Raw genomic sequence first — 25280 nt, 5'->3', positions numbered from 1 at the left:
CTTTAGCAAAGACTCAACAGTGATGATAGCTCATCTGAGATGGACCAGGATTCCTTTGCCTGGATGAATGGCTTCTAAAAACACATTCTAAGACCAACTTGCTTGGGTTCTGTAAACTATTTTATCATTCTTCTATTATTTTTATCTTTTTTTAAGGGACAGTAGACAAAAAGATAAAAAGTCACCTGAATCACCTGTACCTAAACAGTCCCTGGAGTGCAATGGCAGGGGAAGAGAGTTTTGGTTTTGTTTTGTTTTTTCTCCTCAAGATTCATTTCAGGCTGTGAAAAGTTGGATAAAGTAGCTGGACACTCATCCTCCTATGATGATATTTGTGGTCGTTCTGCAATACCCGGAAAAACAACCCTATTTTTTTTGTTTGTTTTTTTTATACTTATCAGCACCTATTTTCAGGTCTAACTGTGAATTGTGTAATTCCGTGGCATACTTCTAGAAGTTGAGAAGTTTCTGTGATAGTGACACTCAAACATTTCATGCAAAAATGTCTTTTTCTGCGTATTTTTATTCTAAGACCATAACATGTCATTTCTCAGTGAAATGCTCAAACTGAAAACTGATGTGTGAAGAGGGGAAATTCTGTTCATCAGTATCTCAAAACTTTCACATTCAGAAACAGCATGTTCAAGTGGCAATTGGCAACAGCAAAGTGGATGTACTGTGTCAACAAATAGTGTGGCACAAGGTCAGCTCCTCACGGTCCAGAAGGCCTTGGTTTTGATACATTGAGTACCATATTCACTTGTCTATTCCTCTCCTGAGTGCTTAAAATGTGTGGTGACTCAAGTCATAATTGGGAAAAGAATCCTAATTTCTCTGTCCTGATTTTGTGTGCAAATATATCCTGACTTACTTCATTACATATGTTTTGTCTTGAACATAAGAAGCAAAGCTTTCTGCTCCTAAGGTGTCCATATCCTTAATTTCTGTTCTGTACCTTTCTGGGGCTATAATCAGAAATTCAGCATACATATTTCTGGGATTTCTCACATCACATTGTCAGATTTTTTTGATTTGTCAAAAATCACAAAATTATCTCGTTTGGATCTCTAATGAGAAATTCCTTACCTGTCCTAGTCCAAGTAACCTTCCTATTTAAATGCGAGTACTGGATGTTTGTCCATACTATAATATGGATGTTTCTGTGCTATGGCAGAGATCCTTATCAAGAACATGAAGGGCTCTATGAGACAGTTATCTACAAAGCCTCCTGTCAGTTCTCTCTTGAATAAAGCTCCAGTTTCTGGACTGTATTGGAGCTAAAGATGCATGGCCATCCACTAGTTTGTTTTGCATTGACTTGGCAAAGTGATCTTGGTGCATCAGTATTTGTTCAGTGTTCACAAAGGTTCTCTAGGTTTGATGAAATTGTTTCCAATGTTTGTGAGTGCAATGTGAACATTGCCATTCATGATCATGTTTCTTTTCATGCTGTAGCATTGTTCAGGAGAGCAGGTGAAATCCACACCTTTATGGCTGTCTCTGCCACTTTTTTGGATAAAGCACTTATAAAGACATATAGCTTCTCCTTCTCCCAAGTGATTCTACATCAAAAGTGTAATTTTCAGTGCCCTATACCTAAGCCATTCTTCCATGACCAAGATGTCGAGAGGGGGTGACTTTTTCATGATCAAGTCAGGACTAAGTTAATAGCTGAACAAAGTCTTCTAAACAGTGTAATGCCATGTGAGGTGGTGATGGTAGAACCTCTTCATAGTTGCACACTTCCACAGAACTGTGGCAGCCCTTGAGGAGAGTCTTCACCCTTAGATAGTTGTTAACCTCATCTCTGCTTAAAGCAGGGCCAACAGACTGAGCCAACGTTCAGCAAGAGTTATGCTACTACACAGGTATATAGAGGTTCATGCTGTGCTTGAAAAATTAATCAGTCTGTCAGGCTTGGTATGAGGACTTGGACTTGCTTTTCCAGGTTACTGAGAGGGATGCATGGAGATGCTTAAATACGCATTTTGAAGTGGAGAAAAAAATCTTATTCATAGTTTACCCTAGAAGTCTTTCTGGTAGTTGGAATTCTGTAATGGAGCGAGGACTGAGATGAAGAAGCATCTAGAGTTCAAGGGTAAATTGAGGATGTGGTATGAGCACATGCCATGGATAGTGCAAAAGTTGAAGATTCTCAACTACCCGGGAACACGTGCAATTACAATATAAATATGTAGATGAACAACACTTCTAAGAATGTACATCACAGTTGGAAGAAAAAGATTTTGGAAAAAAATTTACTGAATGTAGTCACGAAAACCTTGCAAACTAATGTAATGTAGCACTGAAATTTAATCAATTCAGATGCCTTAGAATTATTGGGATGTGAAAATACTGTTAAGAAAACATCATCAAAATGCATTCACATTTCAGTATTGTAAGGTTTTCTGTTTAAAGCTCTTGGGGCGGGGGGGGTGGAAATCAACAACAACAACAAAACAGGCAGAAACAGAAAAATAGTTCAAGGTAAGTGGATTCCACATAAATGTTTGGCTTGTTATAGGACAGCGGGCAGCACCGGGGGTTAGCTTTGAATATTTTTTTTTATCTTCTCTTCAATTATTTTATAAAGCGAAATATACAAGGGAATTGCGTAATCCCAAGAAATTAGTAAAATTAGTAAAATACTAACAGAAAGCTTTTGAGATCCACAAATCAGGAAGATCCGAACACTTCAGACCTAATATACCAACAGTTTTTATTTCAGATAGTAATTTAAGCATTTTTTTTTTCAATGATCAGCTTAAATCAGTGTGGCCTCTTTCCTGTTGAAGCCAAGGATCCAGTCAAAACAACCTATAAGCTATGGTTATTTTTGTTTGTTTTTGGAGGGATAGCTATAGTATGGAAATACAGATACTGAAGGACAGAAAAGGACAGATTGGAACCCACATTTAAGGGAAGAAGGAAGGCCTAGGTAGCTACCAGTCATCTTTATTTTGCTACCTGCAATAACTTTGTTCATCAAGCTTTTATTATTCATCAGATGTTTAAGCTTCAAGTATGCAAGTCAATATGGAGTTTTCAGGAATTACCCTTATCAATTTGCTCAAATATTTTCTTTGGTTTGGTAAGTGGCTTGCAGAAGACAGATGTAGCAGATGTGGTATGTTTGACTGTTGTAAGACTTCTATGGTCAAAGGCTAAGCGAATGCAATGAAGTGAAAGCAGGCTTCTTAAAAAGGTAGATTTGGAGCGATTGTCAATTATCTCATGTCAAAATAGGGTCACATGGGGGCTGTTTGGTCCATTTTCATTTAGTATTTCTGTTAGCAACCTTACTGGCAGACTTTATAAGTTTATTCTTGTCTGAACCTGCCTTACCCTGGAGAACAGAATCAATTGATACAGGGGATTGTAAATGAACATGATGTCATTAAAGGCAAGTATAAAGTATTGAACTTATCACAGTGAAATCAAATGCATGAATATAAAGTGCAGTATAACCCACTAAACTAGCACAGAAGACAATAGAGTTTTAGCATGGTTAGTAAACTAATACTAAGTCAACAATGTAAGTGATACTGTTGAAGGTGGAGGGAAGAAAAGGAAATCTCTGAGGGATATACTAATGGAAGTATTGTACGATGCAAGAGAGGTATGGAGGTATGCCCCGCTGCTGAAGAAGCTCTGTGTCCAGACCTAAGCACCTTTAATAAGCAACTGGAGGAGAATGGGGTGGGGGGAAGGGAGGAAAAAAGTGACCTACAAGTATATAATAATGAAAGAATTGGATCAGTTGAGTTTAAAAGAAGGGAGACCGAATGGATATAATTTCCTGATATGAAAAACATTGTTACAGAAAGATTATAAGAAGTTCCATCATTGGAGCATAAAGTAATCAACTTTGATTTGTGGTGGGAAAAAAAAAACACATTTTGAAACAAAAAAACATTCTAATAATTAAAGTAATGTTAGGGTTATCTAGGGAAGTTGCAGAATTTCATTCACTGGTAGCTCTTGAGAGTAAAACAACTGAACAAGAGGAATCACGAGATGACCCCTGGCCATTCTGGCCTACGCTTTTTGGGTTTAGGCAGCGTAATGAACAGAGGTTTGGTTAAGGCAGCGGCTGTCACTGATGAGACTCCCAAAGGGGTAGGCCTGGGTGTAACTACCTGTGAAAGAGCAAGAGTTGCAAAACTACCCCTCAGAGGAGCAGAAATAGAAGTTCAAATACAGAAGTTCACGTTTTAAAGCTGTCTTTGCAGCTGAAATAAAGTAATATGGGGCACGTGTCTGGTTGGAGGCCCAGTGGCAATGCAACAACAAAAGTGAAACCCCAGACCATTCCAGTCATATGGGATACATATGATCGTAGCTGCCAACTCAAATACAGAAGTAAAACAGGGTATTTTCCTTGTCAGGCTAATAACTTCTTGTATGTGACCCTAATGGGCAGGCTTCCAGTCACAAGTTTGATTCCTGTACTTTGCTCAGTGACCTTAGGCCCAGCTGCTCTTCGTGTTGGGTTTCTGCTTCCATGTTAAAATGTTATTAACATTCATATTCAAAGGTGTGTGTCTGGAAGAATCCAAGTGAAAATACTTGCTTTTTAACCTCTTAAAGAGGCTAAAAAGAGGCCTTTTGCACTTCCAGTGCTGTGTCTCCCCTTTGTCACAGGATGGTTCAGGCTTTTGTTTTGCCTCTTTACATTGTGCTGTTCAGTTCCTCAAGGGTTTGCTAAATGTAAATCATCTTTGTCCTACCAGAGGAGGATGAGAAAGGAGAGAATATGTATCTAACATGCTTGTTTAAGCAAAATACAGTTACATAAAATGATCTTCCTTATCTACATTCAGGCCCAAAGAAACAGCTTTTTCCTTACGTAGGGGTGTGAGTGTGCCCAGTGCTTTTTGCTCAGCTATTTATTTAGTAACGTAAGCAAAATGAGGGCTTGAATTAACACAACGAGCTAATGACCGTTCCCTGGCCTACTGCAATGGAATTTCTGCTATCGATACTGATAATCTCTCTTGAAAACAAAACATGATATTTAAAAACTCTGGGAGGGCTTCTAGGCCACGTTAACTCCCTAGTCATGACTGGCAATTGTTCGAGCATGTGGCAGGTACAATTTCAGAGGATAAATGGCCAATTTTAATGCCCAAGAATGCTGCTGCTACTGTTCAGTTTAGTGTTACAAAGGCAGCCCAGTGTCCAGCCACTTCAGACATGCTGATTCATATGAATTCCCAAGAGAGAGAGCTGAACTTCCCATTTCTACACGTGCACAGAAACATGAAGGAGTGAAATGACTCACGGAGGTCACATACAAAGTCTGTGGGAAACCGGGAATAAGAACCATGTCTTGTAATTCCCAGTTCAAAGTCTTAACCAGGAGATCATTATTTTCCCCCACATCAGTGAAGCTCTGTTTCATCACTTTCAACAGCTGATAAATTACTTGTTTGAGCTGCTTAAACCCCAGAACTTTGAAGGGAAAGGTAAGAAGTGTTTGTAGCCTTCAAGTGTTTTCATGGATACCTTAAATCATTCACCAGCATTATAGGCATCAAATGAAATAGTTTTCCTTCTTGACTTGTAATTAAGTGCTTAAGAAATGTGTGGAAGCTATCAGTTGATTAAAAAAAATAAAATCTATAGTTCAGACTAAAATACAGTAAGGTAGTAGGTGATTTGTTCTGCGGTGTGGTTTTGTTGTGTTTTGTTTTTTAATACTTGAAATTGATTACATTTATGAAGCTTTTTTTTCTTTTCCCCTTCAGGAACCTGACAACTGCCTATGTATGCCTGTTGGATGAAATACTCGGTTATGTTAGAGGCTCCAGCTGAAGGTCTCTTTGCAAGTGTTCATTTCCAAGACCTTTGCCTGTTATGCCTTACATCAAAGTGTCACACAGTTACCTTACAATTACCATATAAACTTACATTTCAGTGTTACAGTGCCTCCAACATAACGATAGATATCTAGTAATTGATTAGGCAAAGTAATAGTTGCAATTTTTCCTTCACTAAAGCCCTCCAGCATTTGCTTTTGGGTATGTCTGCACTGTAACCTGATGGTGTTAGGGCAGCTCACACAGATGAGTATGAACCAACTGCCTGAAGCATCAAGAGCAATAAGATTTAGATGTCAGTACAGACATGTATTTTCCACCTTGCTTTTATCTGTTGGACAATATTGCTGACCTTAAAGCCTCCTAAGATAGCAATAACAGTATTAGCAAGCACTCAAAGCTGCCAAAAAATAACATACTATTCACTATTAGTGACAATCTGTTTCAGATTTTCAGTTTATGAGAACTTTCTTCATGCTGTCAATAAACTGCTAATTGCATGTTGGATGTGGTGTGTGCTTAACATACACAGCTTTTATGTATGTGTTGATTACAAAGCTCCAAACTTCCAGTTAACCTCTTTTTCCCTCTAAGCATGTCTCTTTTTTTTTTTTTTTTAATCAGATCGGTGGGATAGAAAGATCCTTAGATAGGTGCATATAGAAACATTTGTCAAATCAAATGAATTCAGTCCAAAAGTTCAGTCTCTAAGGAGCTCAAAGTTTTTTGAATGACTGAAAAAGTGTATTTACAGTGGAATTTAGGAATTTGATGTTATAGTTACTTTAAATTTTAATACTTAGGTAATAGGTGAGCTCCAACCAAGAGTTGCAGCTCTTTCTGTAAGAGTGGTAAGGGTAATGATGGCATAATCTGAGCAAAATGAGAATCAATAAGGACTGGTAAACAGCATGTGTCCACATGTGTAGCACCTTGCTTCATATCTGTTGGGTGGAAATGTTTATGTGCAGTAAAACAGCTTTTTAACAAGAACCAGACTGAGTTTATAGATGTGACATGTAATTCGCTCTGCCTCCTCACTGTTATGTCTTTTGAAAAGTACTAATGGGAGGTTTACTTAACGTGTTTTACACAAATTTGTTAATTAAAAAAGCAAACCCCCAGCACTAGCACAGGTTTTTTTTTTCATGTATTTACAAGCAGAAATACAAAAGCACAAATGAGATACTTTTCCAAGAAGTTGTGAAAGAGCTTAACCAGTTTTTGTGAAATAGCCTTCCCCTTGCCTTATGCCTTGTATATTAATTTCTGTTGAAACTTAATCTGAACCTTTAAAAAAAAATGTTCATACTCTTGGTCTTTTTTTATATGTTCTTGCCCTGGGGTCAGAGCTCTCTTACCCTTAACAGTTAGAAGATGGATATTTTCTGTCATCTTTTTGCATCTCTTGTTGTTAACCTTCTACATAATGATATCTGTGTAACATTTTATCCCATTTCCAATGAGCTGAGTCCCTGTGCCTTTCTGACACCATAGGTGTTTGTCTTTTCTAGAGTGCGTTGATATGTCTCATTATGAAAATACAGGTCTGAAAATGGCAGAAGTCTCAGCACCAGTGCCTGCTGCCTCTCCTCTCTGTTCAGTTTCCATCAGACTGCCAAGTTAGTGGATTTCCTTCTCTTTGAGTACCGCATGGGCCTGTCAATGAGTTTCTAAAAGAGCATACAGAGCATGCGGATGAGCCTGAGATTTACAGAAAATGTGTCTGAAGGACACTTCCAGGGGTTGCATTTCCCTCGGATGCTGATGTCAGATCGGAGCTAAACCCGCATAGTTCTGTGCGATGTAAGAAACTTGGGGCTTGCGTGTAGCGCTTGGTGTGGGCAGGAAGCTGGGGGCTCTGCTCATTGCTTCTTGAAGGCAAGGTATTCTGCTTTGGTCTTCCCGTTCTAATATGTGTGAGATGTTTAGTCTTGGACATTAACTTTGTCCTCCCCTTTTCTTCCTGCCCTCTCTCTCCACCTTCTGAGCACTACGCCTCTTCTCGGGATGAGAAAAAATAAAAACGATGGGTACGATTTGGGTAGGGTATTCCAGTGCTGAATATACACACATGAAATATCTGGAAGCCTGTTCTCAGAGAACATGAGATGCTGCAAGCATGTGGAGGAAGCATCGCTTACTGCTGCTCTTGTGCTCTTCCCTAGGCACCAGCTGCTGCAGCTGTCGGTGGGAGTGCTGCGCTGGGTGGGCTGCAGTGCCCCGTGCCTGGCCAGGTGCAAGACGGTAAGTAAGTAGCAAAGTAATTCAATTTTTTTCAAATGCAAGTGAAATTTAGCAGATTTTCAGTCCAGTTGTGTTTTTTTAATATATATTTAAAAAAAAAAAGCTTTTTGTGACCATTGAAAGTTTTGCCATCAGCAGTAAAACTTAAGAGCCGGCTCAAGCTTTTTGTTTTATGTAGAAATACCTGAAATATTTGTAAAACTGTTTGCCACAGACATGGTGTAATTTATGAGGTTATTTATTAGAATTATAATTACATTCTTTTTGGCAAAAGGTACTGCTAACTAATGTAGTCGAATTGTTTTGAATCTGGATAGGTCCAAAAACTTCATTTAATATTGTGCTATCTGTCTATTCATCACAGTGTTGCGAGGACAGACAGGAGGTAAAGGTTTGGCTCCAAGGGCAGCTAGCAGCAGTAAGTTTGGCTTTATTTACATTCTTTCTCCCGTGTCCCTTAATTTTTAATATTTTTTTTCCCCTAGGAAAGCAACAAACTGAAACATGAGTTCCTCTCAGTTGCTGTGATTGATTCCAAAAGCAACTGCATTTGTTTCCTCTTTTGTTTCCCCCTTCAATTTGCTTTAGCATGTGGCTTACACAAACATTGACTACTGCTGTGCAATATAAGCTTTGTTTCATTGAAGTACTGTTTGCATTTGGTCCTTACATTTTAGAATTACAACTTAAATGGCTTTCCTAGAGAGGATGATGTTAATGTAGATAAATTGGATTTCAAAGATCAAACATTTCCATTTTTCTGTAGAATAGAAAATACCAATCCTTTTGTAGAATGGTGCTTTTAAAGAGTACATTTGTAAAAACTATTTTCCAACTAATATTCAGTGCCAATGTTTATACAGCTTACTCAATCTTCTGCCACGTGACAGCTGCATTCTACTGTCCTTCTCCCTTACAACTTCCAGTAAAGGCTGTGTAAATCATTTCTTGTTGCATGTAAGCAAGCAAAGACAGTGGTAAACAGGAAGAGATGCTTACTCACAAATACAGTATTCTCATTAGTAAATCATTTAATATATTTTCCACATTGCATAAATTGATCCAGATTGCAGACTTGTATGGGAGAATCTCTAACACAGAAGATTGTGTAGAGGATGTGTTTTGCTTTCCAGAGTCAAATATAACCTTCATGACCTAATGCTTATCAAATGGTACTTTGCCTTTTAACAATACGGCATTTTATGCAACTCTTCCTTCAAAATTTTGGGACCATTTTACTTAGGAGCGAAATTCTCAGCTAGCAGAGCTGAATTAGCTAAATCATCCTTGCCCCGTTGCAACTGCAAAATGAGCACGGAAGCTCGGGGCTCTGGTATCTCCTCATAAAGCATAAAAAATCGAGCGATTCATCCTTTTAACGGAAAAAAAAAAAACAAACAACCAGCAAATCTGTGTCTGCTCTGCACCCAGCCGGCAGGAGGTGGGTGCCGGAGAGGAGCTGCTGTCCCCGGCCGGGCCAGAGGGTGGCAGTGGCCCTCCACGCACCCGGGCCACCGCTGGAGGAGGGCGACCCAAGCCTCGGGTACCTGCTGGTGTAGCCGGGAGTCAGCTTTTGCCCTCAAAATACTCGCACGGCTCCTCCGAGTGGCTGGGCTTGGTGCAGGAGGCACGGTGGAGGGCCGCTGGACGCATCCCCTGCACCTGGTGGGCGATGGGCCGGAGGGAGTCGTGCCGCTCGAGTGTGCGAGGGGGATTTCGGAACTCCTCCGGTACACACGTGCGGTAAATGCCCGATAACGCATTCCCTGGATGTCCGAATGAGGCGTCTCGGTGCGCGTCCATGGCTAGGGCAGCCACAAGAGCTGGTCCCACTGTTGGGAAGGGACCAGCTCTGGAAGACTGGTGAGGGCAGAATCACCCTCAGTCTCGTTAAATCTTTTTTTTTTTTTAATTTTTTTTTTTTTTTTTTGCATTTGCAACTTTCGTGCGTGGCCTACTCGACGTTTACAGCGTGTAAATGTGATCGTTGCCAACGGCTGCCCACCAGCGCGTAGCTGGGTGTGGGTCTCCTGATGCGTGTTCGGCTGGGAGTTAACGGGGATGCTGGCAACAACTGGCCTTCCGCTGGGGCGTTACGGGGCCAGAGAAAGCGGTGACAAGTTCACAGAGTTCCCAATGTCTTCTGGGGGTACATCGGCAATGACAGAGAATAAAGAAAGCCCAAATCTGTAAGGAAACTTTGAAGCCTTAACATAAATTCTTGTGCACTAAGCTTTGACCTTGCTGTTTATTTTTGCGTGACAGAGTCTTAAGACCAAACCCAGAGAGGGAATCTCCTAAGTTAGAGCACGCGGGGTAAGCTCCTAGTTCTGAGCAGAGGAATGCGGTGCGGAGATGATGAATTAGTTAATTGTGAAAGAGGAAACTTTTTTTTTCTTGTCTTAATTTACAGTTTTAAAAACATGTTTGTGTTTTTTCTTTTTCTTCCCGTTCATTTCCCCACACCTCATAAATTGTGAATTTCTCTTTTGGCTACGCATGACGAGGAAATTTGTTTCGTTCTACGAGTGTATTAATCATCCCCGAGCTTAAAAATATTGAAGTTGCAACGCCTCAGTTTCCGAAGGGGTTGATCTGCCTGTTGCAGCTCTTTAACTTCATAAACTAAACCATGGGTTTAATGTGACATTCAGTGTGCTCTCACCCTAAAACGAACAACAGGGTGAAAAATTAGCTTTGAGGGAGAAATGGGGTGGTGATTATGTTAAGATTGTTACTGTTTTGAAAGGACTAAGCCCTCAGCACTGACTGACCCCCCGAATCTGCTACTGTTCGCGTCAGTAAAATACCCACAGAAAGGAGTATTTCAGGAACTGCGATGTGCAGAGCTGTAGTGATGAAATCTGTTACTACCGCGCTGTCAGGGTTAAACGTTCATCGCCCCAAGTTGGGACAAACCGAGCGCTGAGACAGTAGCAGGGCTCGGCCGCAGGAGGCACAGCGAGTGTTTGCGATGGGGAGAGATTTCCTTAATCGCTGCTGGATGCGTTGTGAGAAGATCATCCCTGGCCTTCCCCCCTCCCGGCTGAACCCTTCTGTCTTCTGATCGCGTTGATCCTGGGCGAGGTGCGCTGCTGCGGCTGTATTAAGAGATCAGCGCTGGCTTTCTCCCAGCCGGCGCGAATGGATTTGGTGTCAAGGGCAAGGAAAGGCAGCTGCTGCCGCTGCCCCCGCGCACCACTCGCCCACCTGCCCGCTGGTGAAAGTGCTGCTGGCCCCAGGTGAGGCTCCTGCCAGGTTCCCCAAACCCTAAACACGCCCAAAGCGTGAGGCCTGCCAGGGAGCGCTACTTACCCGAAACATCAGTGAAGTTTCCCCCTCGTTTGTGATCCTCTTTTAATTCATTTGTAGGACTCAAAAATCTAGTTCCTGTGTGAGGTGGGTTTCTAACTGAGCTTAAATTAGAACATCATCTGATAAGGCACAGTTCCCACATCCCGTCTTATGACAACTAAAGAGTTGTAATGAACAATGCTCGTTAGAGTGGGCTCGGAGGGTACGTTAATGCCCTTCAATAAGTAGGGCGGATTGCACAGTTTCTGAAGGCAAAAGAGAAAAGCTGTTACTGGCTTTCAAGAATTTAGAGTCCTATTTCAAACTTAATTTAATTCTTATGGAGAAAGAGTTCCTTTAGGAGCAGCCAAAGTTTAATCAGTAACACAACAGTGATTTAAGCTCAATTCTCAGTATCTTAGTCATACAGAGCTGCTGCTGCAACTGATTAGAAACCCCATTTCATTGAAATACTGCATGGAAGCATGAAAATTCCAGTGTGGAAAGGCAACAGTCACTTCATCATTTCAGATCCCATGTTAACGCATCACCAGCTCGCACATTCAAAGCCTTTTTAGAGAAATTTAATAGTTGGGGGACTAATAACCACCCACAACCCCCTAATTCGGAGCGATTACTCTGAACACAAATTAACAGATCCGGGGCATCACTACCGAGCACTAAATCATCTGTATGGGTGGGAAAAAAAAGTTACATTCCATGGGAATGTCTCAGGATTAACCGCTTTTGTGTATGTTTCCAAACACTTTGTCAATAGCATCCCCTCCATAATAAATTACTTTCCTAGCTCCTTTCACTCTGTTTACAGACAGATCATTTGGAAGTTTGTCATACACATTCAAATAAGACTTTCCAGGTTACAAGAATCATTATTCACTTCAGGTAATTTTATTCTTTGTATTCTCTACATATTCGAGCTTTTACTCAGTAAAACTGTAACAGAATGTTTAAGTATTTTTAAAAAACAAACACCACAAATCATAGCCAGCCAACAGTTGGTCCCCAAAGAATAGCCAGCAATCAGTTCAATAAACACACTTGATTTATTTTGTATAAAAAGGGGTTAAGTTTACAACTAAACTTTTATAAAAAGTTTAGCATGATTAAGTACATCATTACACTTTTTGCAGAAATTTACATTTCTGCCACTATACAAGAAAACTCTAATTAAAGAGTTCACAAGGTTTCACTCATATATATATATTTATATATAAATATATACACAGCATTCAGTCCTAGGTTTGTGTCAGAAAGGTAATTTCTGACCACAGACTCTCCTAAAAAACTGAACACTGGATCCTTCTGGTACTCACGCTCCACCTTTGGAAAAAAAGGCAAAGTCTGCTTTAAAATGGGCAACTCCTTGTGAGATTTTGTTTCGCTCCCCACGTTGGGAATAGTATATAAAGGAAGCCTTCCAACTAGGGAAAGGGTATTTAAGAGTCTCTTCATAAATAACTAGGTTCAGTCCAAGTTGAAGAATGGGGTGGGGATAAAGATCAATCTTGATTTTTCTTCTTTAATCATTTTTAAAGGTCCTTTTAGTTAACGTGGATTTCCCCCCTCCAGAAACAGCTGAAAAATAAATTCAGCACCTCAAAAAAAAATCTTGTAGACATTTTCTTGTGCAAAAAAAAAAAACACTCATCAGTGGAACACCTGCAAGAGATTGAAAAGAGGCATATTTAGGAGAATGCTAACAGGGCAGAGATCCGGACAGACTGGCGCCAGAGAGGAAGCCACAGTTTGAACATTTAACCAAACACTCAAAGATTGGGCAAACCCTGGCGTCCAGATGCAACACATACACGCTCACACACTCGCTCTCAAGAGCGCAAATTGAACATTAAAATAACATACACTCAAGGGAAAGGGTAGAAAGAGGATTCTCAGCCCAATCTCTATTTAGATCTCTGCAAACGCAATGCTCAGAGGCGCCAGTCTGCCTCTTAGAGCAATTATTTGATTAAAAGCAGTCACTTATTTAACTGATAGTGCAGACGATCCCACATCACAGAATTCACGGAATTGTGCCAAGATTCCCAACTTAATCAGTCACTTTGGCCCAGGAAGTTAAGACTTCAAGAAGAGATAACCAGAGAATTTGCTTTAAGCAGTAGCAGAGCAGACAGCCTGTGCTGCTTAATGAACCCTAGCAGCAAGATACACTTTGGACTGCAAGACTCAGTGGGGAGGCTAGTTTTTTTTTTTTTTTTTTTACAGTTGGATTAGGATTATTGGTAACAATAAGAGAGTTATTGGCGATAATAAGTCAACTATAAGTGAACTTTTAGGAGTTATTTGTTTTGCAAGTGACAGTCATGCCAGGGTGGGAAATCCCATTCAAAGCCCAACCACTCTAACCTGAAGTTTTTATTATTTTTAATGAAGAAAATGAGGCGTATTCTACTCACCGTCGGATTCAGCCACAAAGTGCTTTGCTGTCACTTGACATGAGTTCTGAGGGGAACTCGGCTGCCTGCAAGGAGAGAGCAGAGACAAGACCCCGCCGTCAGCCTGCTGAGCAGCCCGGGCAGCCTTCTGGTGGGGATGTCCCGGCTGCACGACCCCCGGGGAGGGCAGGGAGAGGGGCTTACCTGTAGGGAGAGGATGCTGATGTCTGTGTTGAGGGTGGTCAGCGGGGTCCTGGAGGACGGGCTCTGTCCCGGCCGCTGGTGGTGCAGGCTGACGATGCTGGGGTGCGAGTCCAAGGCGATCTGCAGGTCCAGGATGTAGTCGATGACGTGCTGGAGGATTTCCATCTTGCTGACCTTCTTGTTCTGCGGGATGCTGGGCACCAGCTCCTTCAGCTTGGAGTAGCAGTCGTTCATGTTGTACAGCAAGCTCATGGGGTCGTCCACCGGGGTTTTGCTGCGGGAGATGCCCAGGTTGTGCTCCGAGAGGCTGTTTTTCCGCACGGACCTCACGGGGCTGAAGGCTTTCATCGCTGGAAGGCGGTGAGGGAAGAGAGAGGGACGGAGCGGAGCGAGCTGTTCGAACGCACGGGGGGGAAGCCCTGCGGAGCGCCCTGCCTGCCTCCCCTCAGCGCGCCGCCGCACCTCGCTCTGAGGCGCGGGGCCGCGCGGCCCCCCCTTTTATAGGCGCCGCGCCGCCGCGCCCGGCCCGCGCGCGCTGCCATTGGCCGCCGAGCACCCGTCCATCAACCTGAGCACCCGCCCAATCGGGGCGCAGCGACAAGGGGAGGGGTGGCCGCTCGGGCTTCCGCGTGCCCAGCCAATGGCGGCGCTGAGGGGGCGGGGCCCGGCCGCTCAGCTGAGGGAGTAAATAGTGCGCGGCGGGCGGGCGGGCTGAGCGCACGGGGCTGCGCGCGGCCGGGCGGCTGTTGGGACCGTTAGAGCCGGGCTGGGGGAGGCCGTGAGGGAGCTGCCTCCCGCCCGCTCCTGGGGGCTGCTGCCGGTGGCAGCAGCCAGTGGGACGTCAGTGAAAGAATAAAGCAATAAATTACTTATTTTTGTTTAACTGGAGGGTTTATCTCAGGGTTTTAAGCTGAGATCCTTCCCGTTTTCCTTCCCCGTACTCACGCTAAGCAGCACCCGAGGGAAAGCCGGCTCCGGCGGGGCGGCCGCACACGACCAAAAGTGACGAAACTTGCCCCAAAAACGATGGAGCGCGGCCGCGCGGTGCTGTGCGGGCGGAGGGCGGGCGCCAACAACCCCGCAAAGCCGCCCCGCCAATTAACATCCCGATTAATTACCCGCGCTGCTCCCCCTTTTCGCCTCCCCCCCCCTCCTTCCCAAGGGGCGCCCGGCCCCGCCGTGGGGGGCCCCGCGGCCTTTCCCCCCCCCCCCCCCTCACCCGTCCCCCTGCCCCCCGGGGGGGCCCCGGCGCTGCTCGGCCCCGCTCCTCCCCTCCCTCAGCCCGGGGCCGGCCGGGACTGCGCGGCGCCAGCCCCGTGACATCAGCCCCTCGCCGCCGCCCCCCCCTCGGCCCGCCCGCCCTCGCCGCCCGGGCCCGGCGGCGCCGCTCAGGCGGCTGCCATGGCGACCGGGGCTGCGCCCGCGGCGGCGGCAGGCAGGCGGCAGGCAGGCGGCGGGCCCGGCCCCGCTTCCCCCTCCCGGGCGCACCTGCAGCGGGGGCAGCCGAAGCCGGACGCCTCACGGCCCGCCTCGGGAAGGGGGGGGGGGGGGCTGCTGAGGGGGTTGGGGGCTCCGGAGGGGCTTTGGGGTTTTTTTGTGAGGTAAAAAAACGCCCCCCCCCCCCCCTCCGTCAGCCCGCTCGAGTTTTGGGGCGCCTGAGGGAAATGGCGGGGGGAGAGAGAGAGAGAGGAGGGGGGGAGCACTGCCCTTGTGCCCCGTCGCTGTTAGTGACATTTATTTATCGAGGAATAAACGCAAATGGATTTAATTGCCTCAAACTGGACTTGAAAAAAAGAGAAAAAAATCCGTCAAACTTGGCCCCTTCCCAAGTCATTGACACCACCGCGTAGGTTTTGGTGCGGGGCTTTGCGACGCGCCAGGTGAAACACCTCGCCAAAGCCCGCTGCTCCCGGCTGCCCGGTGCCTTTTGTTCGCCTCACGTTTCGAATTCATTCAAAAGAAAGGAGTTTTAAGAAGTTTGGTGTGTGTTTTTTTCTCCCCCCCCCCCCCCCCCCTCCTTTTATTCCTTTTGAGCGGGAGGGGAAGAGAGTCTCTGCATGCGAAATATTTAGTTACAACTTCTGCGAAACGCACCGGTCTGTAACAGCGTTTTCTACTTTCACAAAGGATTTTCCTGTTACTTTTGTTCCGGTCACAAAATTAAAAAAAAAAAAAAAAAAGGCAAAAGAAAAAAAAAAAAAACTTGGGGGAGAGATAAGGTCTGGAAAACAATCTGGAATTGCCAGGCTGTTGGTGGGAGCTCTGCGGGGCTGGCGTCAGGAAGTCTGCGCCGCCTTCTATTACTGTTGATCCAGCTTTGTGCAGCTGCACTCAGTACAATTAGCTTGTAGAAACAATCCTGCTGTAGGCAGCCTCTTCCCTTCAAAGTGCTTTTCTATACTGATCCCCTCACATCATGATGCTGGAAATCAAGTCACAAGCCGACCACTGTTTGGCCAACATCATCTGTGGGAATTCATTAACCTCCATCCCAGAGATGCAACAAGAGATTGTTTGTCCAGAACTAAACTTACAGCTTAATATGATGTAGCCCATACAGGAAAAAACCTGTGTCCCCATTTTTTTTTTTTCGTCCATAACAAGAAACACATTGTGCAGCTTTTTTCTCCTTTTTTTTTTTTTTTTTTTTTTTTAGGGGGTGGGGAATGTAGCTGAAACCAGGCGTGAGCCGGCTCCTGCTAAAACTTTGCCATCAAACTGTTTTTTGGTTCATCGGGCTGCAGTTTCCATAGAAGCAACTTATCCCCGCGATCATCTTGTTGGGTGCACTTTGCAAGCTCATTTCCCGTCTCTGAGTTTGCTCTGCTGCTCTCAGATGCTGCAGCTGACACATTTCCTCCCCGTGCACTTTGCACCCACCTCATCCTTGCCCAGATGCTCGGGGCTGATTGTGCCTAAAAGGGGGTTTCATTGCACTCTGCAGCTGCCTTGGGGGAAGGGATTCTTTTTTTTTTTTTTTTTTTTAATTAAATTCTGCTTTTTCCCCTGCCTCAGTGCCCTGCTCCGTGCCATGCCAGCGGCAGGCCGTCCTCGTTCCCCCTGCTCCACCGCCGCTGTGCCTCGCAGGGAGCCACGTGCCCGTCGTGTGCGGCCGTGTGCCGACGCTGACGGTGGCTCCCTGGGAGAAGCAGCGGGCAGCAGGGGGACATCTCCCTGTTCCCAGGGCCTTTGGGGAACAACCCTGCTGCTGGGGGGGGGCTGAACCCTGCATCCCAGCACCCGGGTCTTCCCCCCCAGGGCCCCTCAGGTCCCCCTCTGGCAGCACCTCTTGCTGCAGCAGGGCCCCTCATCGCTCCCAGGTGCCTCACGAGGACACGCATCCTCGTGTCCCTTCCACCCACCCCACTGTGAACCCCCCATTCTGTCCCAAGGACGCCTGCCCCCCTTCAGCCCTGCTTCCGAAATGCTCCGTCTGTTCCCCTGTCCCCAGAGCCTCCTGCCGTAGGTCCTGCACCCCCGACACTCAGACGTCCCACTGCCACCCCCAGCTGTGCCTCCCAGCACCCTGCCTTGCTGCAGGTGAGCCTTGGGAGCCCCTGCCTGCCTTCATCCCCCTGCACTCTGCCGCAGGGATAACTCCCCCCGCGCTTCCCAGCAGCCACGGTTTTCTTCAGGCAATGCATGGACGCACCTTCTCCGAGTCCCTTTTCCAAACGCCTTCCTTTGCAGATGCCAACGGCAAGATCTCTTCTCCTCTCCCCCCCTCCCAGTATGCTTTTGAATAACGTTGCTTTTGTACGGTGTCATTCCCCTCATCCCAACTTCCAAACATCCCTCATCTGCTGTTCTTATATTCCCGAGCTGAGAGGCTTGGGAAATGTTGTGCCAAAACACATGTATTTTCTACTTTCTTCCTAGACTTCTGCTTTTTGGCCCAAAGTGTAGGACTGTAGGATAGACAGGCCTCTGTTCTAGTTGAGTTCTGACATGCTTACTGCTGTACAATCACTCTCCCAAGTTTGCAGGAATGCCTTTTTGCTCAGACTGCGTTTTCTAGCACCATCCTGCAAAGATGGGTGTCTCTGCAGGAGTGGTGTTGTTCTGCAGGGACATTTTTATGAAATCCGGGTCCAAGCACTTCAGCTCTAACGTCTTCTTCTGTCGTGTAGGGTTTCTCATTTCTATAAGCAGGACCGGTGCCCTGAAGGCATTTCTGTATGTAAACTGGCACCTGCACAGGGCTGCTGCTTAGCTGATGCTCCTTGAAGAATACTGCCATGAAATCTCTGAAAGCAGCATCTCGCTGGCACAGTGTTATTGCTGGGAGGTGTATTAAATCCAACAATTAACTCTTACCTATTTACCCTCCCCCCAAAAATCATTTAAAAAATATTTTTTTTTACTTTAAAAAATAATAACTTTTTTAATTTTTATTTTTCTTATTATTTATTTATTTAATTAATTTTTTTATTTTTATTTTTTTTTTACTTTAAAAAATAATTATACTCTTTGACTACGGAATAATTCCTACTGTTGTAATGTCTGTGTTTTAGTTAATTTAGGCAGCGTGTCTTCTGGAAGTGTTTATAGAGAACCAGTGAGGTGTCCCCGTAACTTCTGTGGCTGTGCTAAAATCTGGGATCAAATGAGTTTCTCCCTTCGCACGCTGCTTACGTAGCAGATGGTTTTCATCTACCTTGGCTTGTCTAGAGCTACTTTTAAATTAATATAGTTCTAAAATGTCGCAAGTTTTGTACCCTTCAACAATTCTCTAAGAAACCCGTTTTAGATGGGAAAGAGAGGAGAGCCAGTCATGAGGCTGCTGACAGTAGCTAGCATGCGCCGAGGAATAAATGAAGGAATAAAAAAGGGGCTTGTTCTTTCATCAGTTACCTGCCTGGCAGGTCCAGTTCCCCCAGCCTCTCACTCTGGCCTGACTTTGATTTTTAGGTTCGGGTCTGTGTGAATAAGGTCTGATAAGGATTAATGCTTGGCTTCATGTCACTGGGAAAAAAGGAAGGATTGGAAACTGCGTTGGTGGGAGAAGGTTTTAAATAACTCTTGCAGATAGGGTCCTGCCACCTCACTCCCGTCAAACTGTAAATTTATATTTTTAAGAATAGATGTGTTTGTATAGCGTGCTCTGTGCAGTTGTTGTTGCTCTGTAATAATAATATTTCATATATTTAGGGGAAGAACGAAGGCTGTACGGCAACTGTGATCTAATGGCTGGTGAATCTATGATCTCGCGCTCCTGCTCACTTTGGTCAGGATACCTCACTCAGGTGATGGAAAGCCTCGTGGGGTTAAGCAGGCAGCACTAATTCAGTGGTTTCCAAAGCTATTGTTGTTGGTTGTGTCGGGACAGGACCCACAGCGTTCTCGCTGCTTTTTACCTAACGTGTAGAGCAGAATATTTTATGGTCTGGGGAGGCTCATTCCACACAGGGCTCGGATACTGGAAATGCAACTTAAAACGTGTGCACCCAGTCCCAAACGCACGTGCAGCCGCAGAGGTCCTGCTGAACCACGTGAGATCTGGAGAGGTCTCTCAGGCTTTTAAAACTTTGCTTTGCCATGAACTCGGAGTCAGCATTATCTAGGTTCAGCTGACTTTCTTGGCCACTGTCTGCTGCATAAACCCAACTGGAAATCACAAAACAGGTACGTGTCTAAATCTCTTGAGCAGTCTGATCCAGGAGATGTGCTCAGATGTTGGCTAAATTCCTCTGGAAAGCTTAGGGGGAGAGAAGGCAAAGTGCTGCTTCTCTTTTATAAACTCTTTTTCTCGTGAGATAACTTACCCTGGTAGTGAGAGCCTCGGATTCAGTGCTCTCCTCGTCAGAGGACGCATAAACCCTCCTGCTTGCAACGCACCCCCAACAACTAAAGATAAGACTGAGGTGGAGGATACCCACCCGTCCTGTTGAAGCTTGCCACGGTAAAGAAAAGGATGCAAATTTCAAAGGGCCAGAGGGGTTATAAACAAGAGGGAGCCTGCCACTGTAGCTCTGGGGCAAAGGTATCTCCTGGATGGCACGGAGCTCGAATGCTGAGCCTGGCCTGGCAGACTCACCCATGAGGGTGAGGTTCATCTCACCTTATCTTAGCTATTTAGAGGGCTGGTGCCTTGTCTCTCTGCAGCGGGAAGAGAGAACAAGAGACACCTGCAGAGCATGATTCATTCAGTGCCTGTTTGACACCTCTGGATGGAACGAATCTCCTCGCTGGGGGCCGTCTCTCCCCGGCAGTTCTCAGCAGAAGCTAGACGACCAGTTTTGATCAGAAGCCTGACTTACAGATGCCAAGTGAGGTGAATTCCACCGTAGATGACTAATTTTTCTCAGTCATCATACCTGATTTTAGTCTTTAAAAATCGGGTATGTTAGTCATTTTAGTTCTCTCTCTGTACGATGGCAACTCCTTCCCCTGGAAGGCTGGAGACGGACTGCTGGCGTGAATTATCTGAGTATGGTACTATTAAAGGACATCATACAAACTTCTTTTGTGGACGGTCTAAGTGACTATGTACTATTTTAATTTGAGAGGTGCCAGTTGCACAAAAATGTGCATTAAAATGTAGGAAGATATAAAGAGGCTTCAACTGGGACTTTCAAAAAGCTGAAATGCTGCTTATTTAAGTGAATGGAAGTCAGGTACTTTGGAAAGTATCACTAAGCTTACGTTGCATTTTAGGCACTGTCACCCAGAAAAATCTCTCTTCAACTACTAAAACTGAAGGCTAGGTGCCTTTAAAAATGCTGCCTTTAATCCTAGCCCCGAGGAGGTGACCATGTAATTTTCAGTTTCTAAAAGTTAAAGTTTTTCATTTTTGATAACGTGGAGTAATGCTGAGGTGAAGCACAGGATAAACCCCAAATATGTACCTCATTGTTTCATCTGAGATCAGCAAAAGGTCACCGAGCTTTCTTATCAGATTTCAACTGTGCAAGTGTTCTTTTTTTTTGTGCGTGTCTAAGTTTGGTGCACATACAATCTTTGCAAATAGGTGATTGCAGGAAAAGACAAGCTGTGTGTTTTTATAATTTAATATTTGTCGGAGGTCCTCTGAAGGTTATGTCCAGTCATTTTCAAAATCTAGATGGTGGAGGCGATGGTGCTCAGTTTGGCAAAATTAAAGTCATATGTTCTTCTGATGGGTTTTTAGCTGCAAGTGTAGTTGGAGATGATTCCACCACATTGTTCGTGTCAATCACTCCAGAAGGCTGAGTGCCTTCAAGTAGTACAAGACACATGCTCGAGGAACCCTTTTACTTCTTTTATCAAAATACTGAAATTATATGTGCGCTCAAGATGTTTAAATTTGGCAACATAAAAGTAATTGGGAATGGACTCAAAATTAAATTACTTAAGGCCTCGAGCTATTGTTTCCAGCAGAGACAAGAGGTCTGAAAAGATTAAAAGGATACACAAGCTTTTTAGGATATTTTAGGCCAGAACACAACAGCTGGTTTATACCTTGTTGAGGATCTCAGTTGTTCTTTAAACTTGGGTCAGAATTTGGACTTTTTGTAGTTTCTTTATTTCCTGCCGTGACACTCTGCTTTCTTTTCACTTCAGTAGGATGGGTTTTGTGCTTTTGTGCTCCTTGTTTCTTTCACAGCCCTACAGGCCTCTGGATTCTGGTGGTGGGATTCATCTCACTTGACGTAGGGCATAGTTCTGGTAGGTGTCTACAACTAATCCTGTCTTTCAAGACTGGTTACAGACAATTGATAAAATCATTGCTTTTGCAGTGACTTTTCTCAACCTAATGCACAAGTTTAAAAACTCTAAATCTATCCTGGTACTCCCTTGGCTTCCGAGTCAAGCTCTGCTTAGCCCAGCCAACGTGAGGTTTAACTGGGTACCGTGGTCCTCATGTGGATGGCCTGTGCCAGGGCTGCTTCTCAGACTTCCTAGACACCTGAAAATTCTTTTTTTTTTTTTTTTTTTTTGTTTCCTGTGTGACTTGGCACATTTTAATTAAAACTCCTGACAACAGACAGAAAATGAACAGTGATTAATGGACCTTCACCAAGAACAAGTTCTTGTTAGGGTCTTGTGCAGTACTGGGGATTTACAGGCCGCAGTGTGTAACCTCTAGGCTAGATGCTCGTAGCTGTAAGCTTTATGCATTTCTGAGCCATAGTTCAGCCTGGTTTTGGCTGTGGTAACTTCAGTTATGGCACTGCTTATTCATTTACTGCATAGCTGTGACTTACATAGTGAGGGAGGTTGCCTTCTGTGGGAGCCCTGTCTCAGTTATTGCAGCAGTACATGCACAGGGCTGTAAAAGAGGCAAGATGCACCCATAAAACAGCTGAATTCTGCTGTGGGGGACTTAATTCAATCCATGCCTCTGCTACAAAGTTGTTTGTTTTTTTTTTTGTGTGTGATGACGATGACAGACAAGTCATTTAAAGCAGACTTTGGTCAGGAGACTGCGTACCACATGGGAAGTCAATGGGAGTTGTTCTTAAATATCTCAAGTGTAATGAAAATGCCAAGCACTATGAAGTAACAGGTCCCATCTATCACGGGCTTGGCAGCCAGAACTGCCGTTATTAACCAGGACATTTTCTGGTCAGCTGCTTCACAAATGACCATTGGTTTAAAGTTAACAGATATCATTTTTTTTTTCCTTGAAAAGGGAATGTCCCTTCTGAGGGTAGGACAGAGGATATTCTAGTAAGTGATTCTGGGGGCGACAGACGTTCGCTGTAATAAGGGACATTCCAGTTTCCAGTAAGGTTTTCAGAGCCTACAGATTGATTTTAGCTCTGATTTTAGGCTGGATGGGGCTTTGAGCAACCTGGGCTGGTGGGAGGTGTCCCTGCCCAGGGCAGGGAAGGTGGAGCTAGGTGATCTTTAAGGTCCCTTCCAACCCAAGCCATTCTGTGGTTCTGTAATGCCTGCTCTCCAGCTGGGAACTCACAAGGCGGTGCAGAGCCAGCGAGGTGACTGTAGGATCCAGGTAAAGCTGACAGAATGGAGAAGGAAGAGTGCTGGGTTGTTTGGCTTGAGCTGGAGGACCAGGGAAGGTGCCAGACACATCTGGAGTAGGACTTGGAGCACAAACAAGGATGTCTAAGGATTAAAGGGAAACGGGAGAAGGAGAATTCAAGGCTTATATATCCAATCATTTCTTTCTTCTTCTTTATTTCTCTTCCTTACCCATTTGAAATCAGGAACTAAAATAAAGAACACTACTCAGAAAGTGAATGCCTCTGAAGATGTTTCTTACATTTCTGTGTCCTGTTATAGGCAGGACCACTTACGAAGTAAGTTATGGTACATTTAACCCTAGCTAGGTAAGTCCTCTAGCCTCTGGGAGATACAAGCTCAAGACTGATACAATGAAATCCACATAAAGTTTCACATAAGTTGCCGGGGAAGAGACTCCAGAAGTGGTTGCGTGGGGCATTCATCTGGTACGCTGGGAATCCCAAGTTGCGGTCTGAACTGGGGAAGGCCGGGCTATGAAGCACTGGTCTTTTACACATCAGGTCAGTTCTCTGAGAATTTTCTGAGGAAATATTCATGACAATATTCTTGGGTTTCTTCTAAAGCATGATGGTAAGACATCCTGAAAAGCGTCCTGAAGAATGACGGGAAGATTGTTCTTCCTGTGTCCGTTCAGTATAATTTTGGGGTACGGGACCTTTCCATTATATCCAGCATCACTTTGAAGTCATATCTGATGTAAAACCTCTGCTGAATACTTGCTGCTATTTGACTATATTTGCATAAATTGTTTAGTACAGAGTGACTATGTTCTGCTTTGATGGTTTCTTCTTTTCTGTGTGAGCTCCTGCTCTGTCTTCAATAGTGTTCGTATAGATTCTATCAAGAAAAAACAAATGTCATGGGAAAGTTTTAGGTAATTTTTTGCTGTCTAGGTGTTTTTTTTTTTTTTTTTGCTGTAATGTAGACGTTCCTATTTTAAACCTGGTAAAGGCATTGCCATTTTGGGAGATGATCCTCTCTTCTCTGCACTGGAGCAGCAGCACACCTTTCAGAATTGGCAATCTGCAGTATATCAATCGCTCTCTTCTCCGCTGTTGAGGAGAGTTAAGCACGTGTGTGTAAGCTGCAAATGCACATTCCTCTATAGGATAAGCAGGCTGCCCGCGTGGATGAGCTGCTGTAGGGGTGGCCATGGGTGAGACACGACACAGGCCGTAGATACTCCTTTGATGGAGACCCAGTGATCGTGATGCTTTACTCTTGTGGGGCCTGATGCAAAGACAGTGAAACCCAGGAAGCCTTTCCCTGTCAGCCCCGCGGCTCTGGATTCAACTTCAGGTGAGTTTGTGAATGTATATGAGGGATACAGCTGGGGTTTGGCTGGTAAAGCTGTTGCCTGTGAGAGCAGAGATTTGTTTCAGTGCTTTGGGTTGGCAAGTGAATTTTATCTAAAACTTGCCACTTGCACCTAGCCAGCCTGCTCAGGTTCTAAATAGATTCTGTCCTCAGACTGTAAAGAACAAGATAATCAGTTTATTTTACGTACTCGAGAGCTAAATTATTTTAAAAGTCTTAAATTAGCAGGCGAGGAGGAATTTATTTGCCAAAGACATTCAGAAGCAGCTTGGGAAACCTGTCAGAGCCCAGCTTTAACTGCTTAGCTGGTGACTGCTCTGCTTAATAGCTCTCAAGCGTGCTTATAGTATGAGAGAGACCAACACAAAATCCAGGATGCATGGGATTTTCTTCCAAACACCAAAAAAATGCAATCAATTCCCAACCCATATAGTTAAATAAGGGGAAAACCTGCACCTACAGCCACTAACATCACTCTGCATCCCTCCACTGGCTCTGCCCCTGTGCTCCAGGCGAAAAAGAAGCTTGCTCTTGTTTCAGCCTCTCGTTACCCATTCTTTCCAGCTCTGTTAACTTAGCGCATTGCTGAGCATAACCTTTGCTCTGCGAGCGATGCCAGCCTTTGCCATGCGTTGGTCCTTTTCCCACCCAGATATCTTCACGCTTTCCTGCATCCTTACCCTCCACGCGTGGAACAAAGTCTGGAAAACTCTCTCCAGCTGTTCTCCTTCAAATCACTCCTCAGAATGCACTTCGACCCCGATGCCTATGGGGCACTGCTGATAACGGCCAGGCAGAGTGCAGGTTAAATTGTTTTCTAGCCAGCCTATGCGAAAACACGCTCGCGTTATTTCTACTGCGGTTTTCCTATCAGCCTCTTTCCTGCTGGGGAGGACAAGGCCATAATGCCTTTTTAGTAATCACCAGCTGTCATTGGAAGCTGACACAGATAAGAGCAGCTCTCAGCACCCCCAGTCGTTACCTTCCCTCTCCTCGAGTCACGGCTCCACCA

General features: G+C 44.6%; 2 protein-coding genes across 2 annotated transcripts in view; one reads left to right on the top strand and one right to left on the bottom strand.

Annotated features, from left to right (window-relative positions):
- Positions 1-2451: 2451 nt before the first annotated feature.
- The window catches only part of LOC308192403 (uncharacterized protein), a 173236-nt gene continuing 150407 nt past the window's right edge, over positions 2452-25280 (top strand). The window contains exons 1-4 of the mRNA XM_080585974.1: positions 2452-5819; positions 7370-7444; positions 7991-8069; positions 8434-8487. The gene's annotated coding sequence lies outside the window, so the exon portion shown is untranslated. The remainder of the gene's footprint in view (positions 5820-7369; positions 7445-7990; positions 8070-8433; positions 8488-25280) is intronic.
- On the bottom strand, positions 12409-14465 carry ID2 (inhibitor of DNA binding 2). Its single transcript, XM_080585975.1, has 3 exons — positions 13982-14465; positions 13799-13863; positions 12409-13043 (listed from the first exon to the last, which is right to left on the bottom strand). The coding sequence occupies exons 1-2, from the start codon at positions 14327-14329 to the stop codon at positions 13807-13809; spliced, it is 405 nt and encodes a 134-aa protein (XP_080442101.1). The 5' UTR covers positions 14330-14465; the 3' UTR covers positions 12409-13043; positions 13799-13806.

This window comes from Anser brachyrhynchus (genome assembly GCF_964034855.1).
Source record: "Anser brachyrhynchus genome assembly, chromosome: 3".
In the NCBI taxonomy this organism is placed as follows: domain Eukaryota; kingdom Metazoa; phylum Chordata; class Aves; order Anseriformes; family Anatidae; genus Anser; species Anser brachyrhynchus.
The sequence above is the reverse complement of the archived record's forward strand: the minus strand, read 5'-3'. Positions and strand labels throughout refer to the sequence as shown.